The sequence below is a fragment of the Podarcis vaucheri genome, assembly GCF_965113315.1.
Source record: "Podarcis vaucheri genome assembly, chromosome: 6".
Lineage (NCBI taxonomy): Eukaryota > Metazoa > Chordata > Lepidosauria > Squamata > Lacertidae > Podarcis > Podarcis vaucheri.
In genome coordinates, this window is record NC_138764.1 from 29,831,003 (window position 1) to 29,843,020 (window position 12,018).

Genomic DNA, 12,018 nt, shown 5'->3' on the forward strand with positions numbered 1-12,018 from the left:
CCTTCTTTCTTTTTCCTAGATTAAAGCTGACAATGAAAGAAGCATTGATTCAGCAATTTCAGGCAGAAACTATGACCAGTAATCCATGTCAAGATCTCTTTTATGAAAGTGAGAGACAAGAATTGAATGGCCTAGAAATTGAACCAGTAAAATTGACAGGAAACCAAACAGGTATGCATACTATAATATACAATAGTTGAAACTGTACAGTTTCTTCTGAGCAATAAGAGCATGCACGCCTGCTCCTGTAATTTAAAGATTTTATAAATCAGTACCCTTAGACACATGTGTTTCTTTTGTGAAGAGAGAAAACACCAACAACTGGAACTTGTCACTAAGCAGTTTGAAAAGGTCAAGCAAAGATTGCATGGACAGTTAGAAGAATTACGTACTAAACTGGAAAAATGTGAAGCTGAGAATTCATTTTTGAAGGAGACCATGGCCCAGCGAACTAGTCAGTTTCAAACAATACAGGATGAACTGTTGGAGAAAGCTGCAAAATCTAGTAGTTTGGAACGAGAAGTAAGTAGAAATGAAGAAGCCCACTATTGTTGTTGTTTAGTCGTTTAGTCGTGTCCGACTCTTCGTGACCCCATGGACCAGAGCACGCCAGGCACTCCTGTCTTCAACTGCCTCCCGCAGTTTGATCAAACTCATGCTGGTAGCTTCAAGAACACAATCCAACCATCTCATCCTCTGTCGTCCCCTTCTCCTTGTGCCCTCCATCTTTCCCAACATCAGGGTCTTTTCCAAGGAGTCTTCTCTTCTCATGAGGTGGCCAAAGTACTAGAGCCTCAGCTTCACGATCTGTCCTTCCAGTGAGCACTCAGGGCTGATTTCCTTAAGAATGGATACGTTTGATCATCTTGCAGTCCATGGGACTCTCAAGAGTCTCCTCCAGCACCATAATTCAAAAGCATCAATTCTTCGGCGATCAGCCTTCTTTATGGTCCAGCTCTCACTTCCATACATCACTACTGGGAAAACCATGGCTTTAACTATACGGACCTTTGTTGGCAAGGTGATGTCTCTGCTTTTTAAGATGCTGTCTAGGTTTGTCATTGCTTTTCTCCCAAGAAGCAGGCGTCTTTTAATTTCGTGACTGCTGTCATCATCTGCAGTGATCATGGAGCCCAAGAAAGTAAAATCTCTAACTGCCTCCATTTCTTCCCCTTCTATTTGGCAGGAGGTGATGGGCCCAGTGACCATGATCTTCGTTTTTTTGATGTTGAGCTTCAGACCATATTTTGCGCTCTCCTCTTTCACCCTCAATAAAAGGTTTTTTAATTCCTCCTCACTTTCTGCCATCAAGGTTGTGTCATCTGCATATCTGAGGTTGTTGATATTTCTTCCGGCAATCTTAATTCCGGCTTGGGATTCATCCAGCCCATGATGAATTCTGCATATAAGTTAAATAAGCAGGGAGACAATATACAGCCTTGTCGTACTCCTTTCCCAATTTTGAACCAATCAGTTGTTCCATATACAGTTCTAACTGTAGCTTCTTGTCCCACATAGAGATTTCTCAGGAGAGATTTCTTTTAAGCCCACTATACACCCTTAAAATCAGCGTTGGAGGGTGCGGAGACCTTCCAGAGATTTTGGAGGTGCATGTTGGAAAACAAGTTATTTTTATGTTATGAACTGCCCTGAGATCTACAGATGGAGGGCGATATACAAACTTAATAGATGATGATGATTATGACAACAACAACAACGATTTTGCTACTGGAACTATAATACTGTAATAACATTTTTTTTTATTTGTACTCCACCCATCTGACTGGGTTGTCCCAGCTGCTTTGGGTGGCTTCCAACATATATAAAAAAATAAAACATGGCACATTAAAAAGCTTCCCTATAAAGGGATGTCTTCTAATGGTTATAAAGTTACTCATTTCCTTGACATCTGATAGAAGGGGGTTCCACAGGGTGGGTGCCACTATCGAGAAGGCCCTCTGCATGTACACGTACAAAGCCCTAGTTACAACTCGGTTTTTAATTTCATATAGTTCCTACTGTGAAAGGCTATGCTGTTTCTGGAGGAAATATCATTGGAGGAAATGACAGCATACAAATCAATATGGCTAATTTGACCCAACATCCCCCAACCCCTCACACACTCAAACAAAAGTCACTGCAATCAGCTGTATGCAACCAGCCATGATCTGGGCCTTCCAATCTCTTGCACCGCCAACAAAACCAATCAACCTATTTACGTGATGCTGACACAAAAATTCTGCACATACACTATGCAATAGAATGAAAAATCACTAGCCCCCTTCTTTTTCCCACCTCTCTCTCCCCACTTCTCTCCCCAACATCACAATGCCTATGATAGCGGTGTTTCACACCCAATGTAAACGACCCATGGAAGAGACTCTGAATTCAAACAGATATGATATACGTACCTTTATTATACATGAAAATCTTTTAATAACAACATTTTTAAGGCCCTAATGTAGTGGCACCTCTTTGATTGTTACAGGAAAAGCACCTCTGCAGCACCCTAAAGGGCTCCATTGTTATAGAAACATGCCTTCTATAAATCTCTTTTTCATCAGTAATTCATCTAGAGATCCTATCCTTGGAACATTCCTTCTTTCAAAGTGAGAGTTCCTCTTGGAATTGGATTGCTGAGTTTGGCACCTGTAATCCAGCTAGCAGCTAACTTGATGCATTCTTGACAAAGAATGTCCAAAGTACATTGTAGTATTTGTGGCATAGTGCCACAAGACCCAATGCAGTACAGTAGCAATATATTTTGTTCTCATGTCATGCCAGGGAGCGGGGTGCAGTCCATTTCATCCATGATACTTGATTGTGGGAAATGGAAAAAGTCTAGTGAAACAATAGAGCATTACTGGGTGATGAGGTGACTTGTGAATGTGCGTTGCACAAAGTTTTTTCTTTAAGGTGTGGGCAGAAGGAGTTGTATTATCATTGACATTTTATGAAGCGCATGTGACGTTCATGGAAACACTTTCAATAATTTCACCATTGTTTATGCTAAAAATCTTTCTTATTTAGACTGTGTGTTCTCAGTTTATATATATTTTTTGTAGGCAGCAAGGAAATCCTCTCGGCTCTCAGCCCTTGAAAAACAGCTGGAAGAAAAGACTCTTGCTTACACAACTGCTGCTGAAAAAAATACTGAGCTGGAACGGGAATTAGTGGTAAAACTCCTATTACCTATTCACAGCTTCTTGGGATGGAAGGAGATGTATTTACATATGTAATGTTATATTAAATACGCCAACAGGCATTAGTATTTTCAGAGTTTACCTCTAACGTGATTTTTAACAAGCAAATTGTTTTTCCTTAAGTGCTTTCAAACAGTTCAGTACAATGCAATTTCTGTTTATACTGTTTTTTAGCTGCACTTTGGTTTGTAATATGACATAACGTGGCACTGAAAGATCCATATAATTTTCCACTGAAGCATTAATTTATGCAGCTCAATAATGAAGTTGCTTTTCCTAGGAAGTGAATGCTCAGCTTCACAGCTTAGAAAGAAACTTCAATGAGGAACATGGGCACTTAGCCACAGTGCTTAAAAAAACAAAGATGATTCATCACGAGCATCAGAAAGAATTGGAAAAGCAGATTGAATTGGTAAGCTTCTAATTTGTATAGTATTTTTTTCCCCAGTTCCTAAATATTTTGGTGATCTCTTAATAAAAAATTCAGTGTCTCTTCCATGCTGCCTTTGTGCTCAATGCATACATATAAGATCAGTCACATGTAAGAGGCCACTTGAAATTTAAGTGTAAGGAAGTTGCTTCAGGTGGCAAGTTGCTTCTGAGAGTTAGCTCAGATTTTGCCCTGGTGTTCTTTCCAGCTACAAAAATAATTCTGAAGCAGCAATAGGCTGCGGACATTGAGCTGGGTGAAGGGAAAGCCTTCCCAAAAATGTTCATAAAGTCACAAACCTACTTCCATTGATGGATAATTTGTTATCTCCCCTGCACTTTCAATAAGCAACTCCATCAAAAAATGAAAATGTCAGGGAGGACTTTCAGCTCTCTCCCTAAGTTCAGCATACCACAGAACTTATAGCTGCAGAACATTCTTTAGTAAGTACCTCCAGACATATAGTTTTACCCAGAGTAGACTTATTGAAATAGGCCCATTAGTTTCAACAGGTCTACTCAAAATAAAACTTACTTGAATGCCACCCATAAATATACTGTTGGCGACACTTATGAGTATCATGTAAATGTAGCCAATAAATGTAACCAGTTGTTGCATCTATATTATTTGGCATTCTCTAACAAATACTTTATGGGTCAATAACTAATTCTTCTTTTTAATAGCTTGAGTCTCGGCTAGAAACGAGATGCCAGCAATTCCATGAGCAGGAGAACACAATGTCACTTTTACAGCAAGATATCTTATGTAAACAACGTCAGATTGAATCACTAGATCTACTGCTAATAGAAAGCAAAGAGGTATTTTTTATTTTTATTTTGAGGGCTGCTTGGAAAATACCCGGGTTTTTTTTTTTCATATGGTCATTCCTGGTGCTGTGTGGTGTTGCTTCAGAAAGTGCTGCTGGCATGCTCTGTGGCAGCAGCAAAATCTTAACATTTCCTCAGGGAGGGGAGATGAGTTTACACAGTCCTTGCGCAGGGCTTCTGCTGTCAGGATTTATTAGTTCCATCACTCCTGTTGAGTTTATTTTTCTTGGTGGACTAGTATTTTTTTTAAAGTGAACTGTAAAATCATGTTTTAAGGTGGTATGTTTTCTTCTTTTGATACTGTATTCAAACAGGAAATGGAAAATCAGAAAACCAAGAAAGAGGAAGCAATAAGAATATTACAGAGCCAGTTTACTGAGGAAACAATCAAGGTATGTACACTTCCTTTTATTTTTTGACTTCTTGTGACTTCTCATGTCTTGCAATATTTCATTTCATAAAATTTATACACCTCTGATCCTAAAAAACCCTCAAAATGATTTACAAGTAGTTAAAGCAATAAAATCAAGAAAAGTTTCTGCTGTATTTTGAAACCTGCAAAAGTTAACATACAAGCAGATTAAAATTATTAATTTAATTAGCTTCTTAAGCATCTTGGTAGGCTTTCTGTTCCTTTCTTTGGCCAAAACTTTAGAATATTTATACTGAAGGCTCTCTTTCCCATCAATTATTCTCCTTATTTCATTATGAAAGGGAAGAATTTAAGAGTGAGTACCTTGAAATGATTTTTCCTTAGGCACCAAAGTAATGTTTGAGCTATTTAAATTTGTAAAGAAAAACCCATTGTGATTCTATGTTTATACTTATATCTGTTATGGTTTATTAAACTAATCCTTAATTTTATTATTTATATAGCATGATCACAGTACAAAACACTTCACATGCTAACAATCATCACAGACAGGCCTCTGCCCTAAAGAGCTTACAATCTAGATTTTGAATCATGGAGCTGGCAACAAAAAACGGGGAGGGAAGAAAGGCAAGGGTGATTAAGAATGAATATGAACAAATGTACACATACATTTATTTTCCTTACGGGTGAGGGCTAAATAACCAATAGGGTTCCTGAGGAAAGATGGATTTAAGGATGAATTTGAAAGAAGAGACAGAGGTAGCACCATGTAGATCAGGGAGAGAGTTCCAAACATAATCACATGATACTTTAAAATGAAGTTTGCCCCGTTTCCCAAAACCCACAGCAAAGTATGTTTGAGGGAGAGAATGAGACATCCTATAACATTCTGTCTGTATAACCTACAGACAAGAATCACATTAGGGTTCTTGTAATTTTAATTTAGGGACGCGGGTGGCGCTGTGGGCTAACCCACAGACCCTAGGACTTGCCAATCAGAAAGTCGGTGGTTCGAATCCCTGCGATGGAGTGAGCTCCAGTTGCTCGGTCCCTGCTCCTGCCAACCTAGCAGTTCGAAAGCACGTCAAAGTGCAAGTAGATAAATAGGTACCGCTCCAGCGGGAAGGTAAACAGCGTTTCCATGCGCTGCTCTGGTTCGCCAGAAGCGGCTTAGTCATGCTGACCACATGACCTGGAAGCTGAACGCCGGCTCCCTCGGTCAATAAAGCGAGATGAGCGCCGCAACCCCAGAGTCGGTCACTACTGGACCTAATGGTTAGGGGTCCCTTTACCTTTACCTTAATTTTAATTTTAATTTTAATTTTAATTTATTGCATTGATGAGATTATGCCAGGGTTATTTTTGAGTCCCTGGAATACTGCACTGTGAAAAGCTACTCCTGATGAATTCCTTCTGCTGCATAGCTATTAGAGGTGCAGGTGAGCTACAGCTGAAATGTTTCTCGTTCTCCGAGGTATAATAAATTAATAAGTACTGCGCCACATTCAACTTTAATTTGTGAAAAACATTTGTGGTGTGGGTGTGCAAACATGCAAATACTTTCTTACGGCTTCATTTTAAAATGTTGTGCTGTTCAAATATATGCTCAGATATTGTTACTTTAAAGAACTGGTTTACATTTCTGCCAGTATATTAACTAAAACTACATTGGCTTTGTACCCATAACAAAAAGTAGCGTATTTTATTGCAATTTTAGGTTCTGGGGGTGTTTCAGAAGAGCAATTCTTTCTCAAATTTTATCTACCTTTGATTCTCATTAGGTTAGACAGCTACAAGCAGCGCTAGATGACTGCAAGGAAGATCTCGCGGTATATTTAAGTAATCTCGAAGAAAGTAAAGTGTTATTTGAAAAACAGCTGGCGAAGAAAAATGACGAGGTAAACTTTTTTGATGCCTATGTCATTAATGCCTACATTAGAGCATTAATGTGTGCATGGGCCATTTTTATGTGAGCACATTTGTGCAGGTTCATCCACATGTGAGTGCTTTCAATTTTATGTTTCCAAAATCTGTCATAATGTTTCTCATTCAAATTAGTGAGAGGTGCTTGCTGGGGTGTATTCATGCTATCTGCTGTTTCTTCCCCTCGCTCAGTACTTTCCCACCCTCTGCGAGTTCAGGAAACCAGAGGTCCATTGTGGGTGTGCACATGGGTATTTGTTTATGCACAAGACAAAGACATTGCTCTTAGATTGTTAAAAACTTTGTGTTCTTCTGGACATTTTGACTGCCACCCCCCTTGCAGATGGTTCTGATTATGATAATGTTTTGCAGAGGAGGTGGGGATGCTTTGCTTCTTAGAATTGTACATTACAATTTGTTTAGTTTTAATTGTTGTGTTTTATATATTGTGTTTTTATATCGTAAGTCCTCTCAAAACTATTTTAGTAGTAAGTGTATAATAAATTTACACACTCACACACATTATATTATATTTATATCCCGCCTAAAGGTGGCAGACATGTAGTTGGCCATAATCATGGTAGCTCCATGTGGTGGCATTTGAATCTTTGTTCAGAAAAAAGCTTTACTTGAGAATTGGCTTAATTGTGGTAAATATTTTACTCGTAGGACATGTAAGCAAATACAGAAGCATTAAAATCTTCAGTGTGGCTTAGGATAGAAAGTGTGCCAGCAGTATGCAGATATAATAATTTAGGAGGATTTTTTTTAAAATATAAGTAGGTTTTTCCCAAAGTTACTCCTTTTTTTTTAGATAGAAGCATATTTTAAAATATAGACTATACTAATAACAACACCCTAGTGGTCCCAGGCCCTAAGGAAGTTAGATTGGCTTCAACCAGAGCCAGGGCCTTTTCAGCACTGGCCCCAACTTGGTGGAACGCTCTGTCTCATGAGACCAGGGCCCTGCAGGATCTGATTTCTTTCCGCAGGGCCTGTAAGACAGAGTTGTTCCGCCTGGCCTTTGGATTGGAGCCAATTTGATTCCCTCCGCCCCCCTTTTTCTTTTTTCTTTTCCTTCTCCTGCAATGAGGCTTCATTTTAATATTTTAATGTTCCATTATTTTAATGTTGTATTTTATTTTTGTTTTTAAGTTGTAATCACTCATCTTGTTTTTATTATTGCTTGTAAGCCGCTCTGAGCCCGGCCTTGGCTGGGGAGGGCGGGGTATAAATAAAAAATTATTATTATTATTATTATTATTATTATATGTGAATTTGATTTTATATTGTAATGAAATTCTGTGATGATGTGTGTTTTAGTAGTAACTTATGTATGTTGTCAGGCTGCTCTCCTATGAATGATGAAATGGGAGCAAGCTGAGAATGTATCTCAAAGTTAATACTTCATCGTTTTTATTTGTTTCCAGATACAGCGGTTGCACAAAGAAATAAAGTTGAAAAATAACAGTCTTCAGTCAACTAGTGAACAAAACTTCATTCTGCAGCAAACACTGCAGCAGCAGCAGCAAATGTTAAACCAAGAAACCATTAGGAATTGTGAATTAGAAGACAGCCAAATTAAGCTCCAGCAGCAGGTACATAATGATCAGTAAAGGATTTATATTGTCCATATTACACTTTCATGTACCATGTATATTTGGAAAACAAAATGATGTTATGGCATATGCTGCTCTTGAAAATGCTTTCTCTATCAAAATACCGTATTTTTTGCACCATAACACTCACTTTTTTCTTCCTAGAAAGTAAGGAGAAATGTCTGTGCGTGTTATGGAGGAAATGCTACGGGTGGCATGCCTACAGATTTTCCTCCTCTAAAAACTACGTGCGTGTTATGGTCGGGTGCGTGTTATAGAGCGAAAAATACGGTAGTTTCCTATGAAGTGTGAGGGGCTACTGTTTGAGGAACACGTGCCTAAAGCCCTGTTGGCCATATAGAATTAGTTTGTTTATTTAGATATTTGCCACTGGGTGTGGTCTAAAAAGGCACGAGTGCAGCATAGGTCTGTACACACTATATCCTTCAGTCAGATTTGCAAAATTCACATACACAGGATTAGGCAAATGGCACAACTTTTTTTTATTATTTCTGAAGTTTGTAAAAGCTTATTTGCATGCTAATAGCCTGTTGCTATAGTACAATCTTATGCATGATTATTTAGAAGTCCCACTGTGTTCATTGGAGCTTATTCCTTAGTTAAATGTTTTTAGGAATGTGCAAATATGCACTTCCCTGCTTTCGTTTCATTTTGTTTGAGTGCTGTTTTACAATCCATATAATGCATTGTGTCCATTATATTGAAGCTTTATACTTTTCACTGATACCAATAAAAATTGACTTTAGGGTAGTGCAACCACTTGAGCAGTCTCCAAGCCATCAGTTCCACAGCAGTCTTGTTACATTAAAATTAACTTCTCTGTTGCAACTGGATCTGGTAATTCTTCAGTGTTGCCTTTTGACTGGAGAATTATGCTCTATACCTGTGAATCAGAAAGTGAACAGACATTTATTTTTTGTTATTGGACACGTATCTTGAAAACAATTATTTCCAAAGGAGAGGAACTATATCCATTGGGCAAACAGCAATCAAAGGCCTTTAAGATAAAGCTAGATACACAAACTTGCACACGTGTATATGTGTTTGTGATTTCAGGGGATGTGTACCTGCAAATGCTCTTTCTTGGCTTTCTCTCTAAACTTTGGATAAGTAAATAAATATTGAACAGCCTAACAATGCTGTTCTGTGTATGTCTACACACTTACCTCTATTAAATCCCTTTAAAAATAGGTATTAAAATTAGAGCAAGAACTTCAAAAACAGAAGGAAATTATGGAGGAAGAGTTGAGAAAAACTACCGAGAATCTCCATTTAGTCTCTGAAGAAGCTGATTTGAAAAGACAAAAAATAGCAGAACTCACGGGTACAATCAGGTAGGTTCAGAATGCTCTTCCGTGGATGGGTCCTTTTAAATCTCTATACTGCATATATCATTACTTTTAAATTTTTTTTCTGAATGTATCATCTTTTGAAAGAGGAGGTTTCCGGAACAGAACTTTTTAAGCAAGTTAGTTCAAGCATTAAGGGCCTGGTAGCTTAAGCCCACCTTCCTCAACTTGCTGCTCTCCAGACATCAAGGACTACAGCTCCCATCAGTTGTGCAGGCTGGGGCTGATGGGAGTTATGGTCCAAAACATATAGAGGGCAACAGTTTGGGGAAGGCTGGTATAAGCTATTGTGCTGTTGCAGACCCATCTTACTTATGTATCTTACAGATACATAGTTCCAACTTCTTAAATACTCAAGTTCAAACTCAGTGTGCCGTAGATCTATATTTTGCTCAGAATAGCATTAAGAACACGCTTATTTCAGTTACTGATTGAGATTTTCTAATTCTGCTTGTTTAGGCAAATTAAGATAGAGATGGATCAATGTAAAGATGAGCTAATAGACATGGAGAAAGAGTTAGTTCACTTAAGACGAGATGGTCACGCTAAAGCATCGCAGCTGGGCCACTTGGAAATGACTTTGGAGGAGAAACATGAAGAACTGCAGAAAAAGACGCAGCAAGGTAGTCTCTTTACTGTGCTTTTTCAATGCGAAGGCCATACATAACTACTTTGAAATGAATGTGATGTGTTTCTCAAGGATAATACACATTGGAATGGTAGGCCTACATGAAAGAAACTGACAGGGAATAGGGCTGTAGAATCTTTGCAGAGCTGTCTAATATGTATGACTAGCACAGATGCTAGCTTTTTCACTGCTAGAACACAGCCGTGAATTCAGTATGTAGTCCTCAGTCTACACACACACACACACACACACACACACTTAACACCCTTTTCTGCTTTCCATATGCACTACAGTGAAACAGTTAGAAGATAAATTGCTTCAAGCTGAGACACAGCAAAAGGATTCTGAGCAGAAAATAGGAACGCTGGAGACTGACCTTCAGAATGCCACTGGGAAGCTAAAAACTAGTTTGAGACAACTGCAAGAACTTCGGAATATGCTGCAGGAAACACAGTTGGCTCTGGAGGAGAAGTATGCTGCCATCGAGAATTTAACAGAAGAACTAAGGTAGGCTGAACCCTTGTTACTGAGCTGCATCACCATTGCGAACTAGTACTTTGGAAACCTTGTGCTTTCTTTTTAAATTTAAATTGCAGAGACTGCAAGGATGAACTTGAGAACAAAAGGCAAGAACTCCTTGAGATGGAAAAGATACTAAAAGAAAGGAATTGGGATTTGAAACAAAGAGCAGCTCAGGTTAGAACTTTATCAGTATAATTTATGAATTTGGACAAGCCTCATACATGTTTTGGGGGCCTAAGTGATAATCACAACTCTGTGGTGCATAATTCCATACATGGTAAGCAACTTTTAATTCTTGTTTCATGTTTCTGCCTTCTCTCTCTCTCCCTTTTTAGGTTACACAGTTGGATATGTCAATCCGTGAGCACAGGGGAGAATTGGAACAAAAAATAATAAAATTAGAAGGAAACTTGGAAAAAGCAGAGTTGCAGATCAAGGAATGCAACAGACAGGTGCTTTGATTATCTGTTGTTGGGAAAAAATTATTGTATTGAAGTCAAATGTAACCCTTACTAATATAATAGCTTGTGGAAGTTTTGAAGCATGAAACAGTATATGGGCTGCGTGTATCTTAACTAACAATATCGTTTTTTAAACATAGCAATACATGTTGTGCCATTAATGTACATAAAATTATAACAGTTGCACAAGTAGAACAGTGCCATAATCACAAGTGCGTTACAAGAAGGCTTACGGGACATTTTACCTGCCTATACACAATCAATATATTTTACCACTGCAGAACAGTTACCTGACAAAACAATTACCTGAAACACTTTGGTGCTGCAACATTCTTTTGTACCAACCACATAGGTGACCCCCCCTTCACATAGGTGACCCCCTTCTCCTTTTATTGGTGTCAGCAGTTGCAGGCCCTGCCCATTCTGAGGATGACTTTTCTGAAACTACATATATATGAGGGTAAAAAATGGAAGGGAAGGAGCCATCTTGAACCACAATTAACGAAAAATACTATTGCATTAACTAAAGTGGAAGAGTTAAATACTGTCACAGCATCTGCACAACTGACCAACTGTAGATTTTAAACAGAAGTTGCAGAGTTTAATTCCCATAATGTATATAAGATGTGCTGTGGGGCTTTTGTTACAATTCCTAAAATAGATAATTCTCTTAATAAGTAATC

General features: G+C 38.4%; 1 protein-coding gene across 2 annotated transcripts in view; it reads left to right on the forward strand.

The window, feature by feature from the left end:
• Window positions 1-12,018, forward strand: part of CCDC18 (coiled-coil domain containing 18) — a 30,414-nt gene that overhangs the window by 13,924 nt on the left and 4,472 nt on the right. For both annotated transcript variants that reach the window (XM_082227714.1, XM_082227715.1), the window contains exons 11-23: window positions 20-171; window positions 305-522; window positions 3,066-3,176; window positions 3,484-3,615; window positions 4,317-4,451; window positions 4,775-4,852; window positions 6,615-6,731; window positions 8,187-8,354; window positions 9,567-9,709; window positions 10,184-10,347; window positions 10,646-10,859; window positions 10,949-11,048; window positions 11,210-11,326. In XM_082227714.1, the coding sequence (XP_082083840.1) occupies window positions 20-171; window positions 305-522; window positions 3,066-3,176; window positions 3,484-3,615; window positions 4,317-4,451; window positions 4,775-4,852; window positions 6,615-6,731; window positions 8,187-8,354; window positions 9,567-9,709; window positions 10,184-10,347; window positions 10,646-10,859; window positions 10,949-11,048; window positions 11,210-11,326 (1,849 nt within the window). The remainder of the gene's footprint in view (window positions 1-19; window positions 172-304; window positions 523-3,065; window positions 3,177-3,483; window positions 3,616-4,316; window positions 4,452-4,774; window positions 4,853-6,614; window positions 6,732-8,186; window positions 8,355-9,566; window positions 9,710-10,183; window positions 10,348-10,645; window positions 10,860-10,948; window positions 11,049-11,209; window positions 11,327-12,018) is intronic.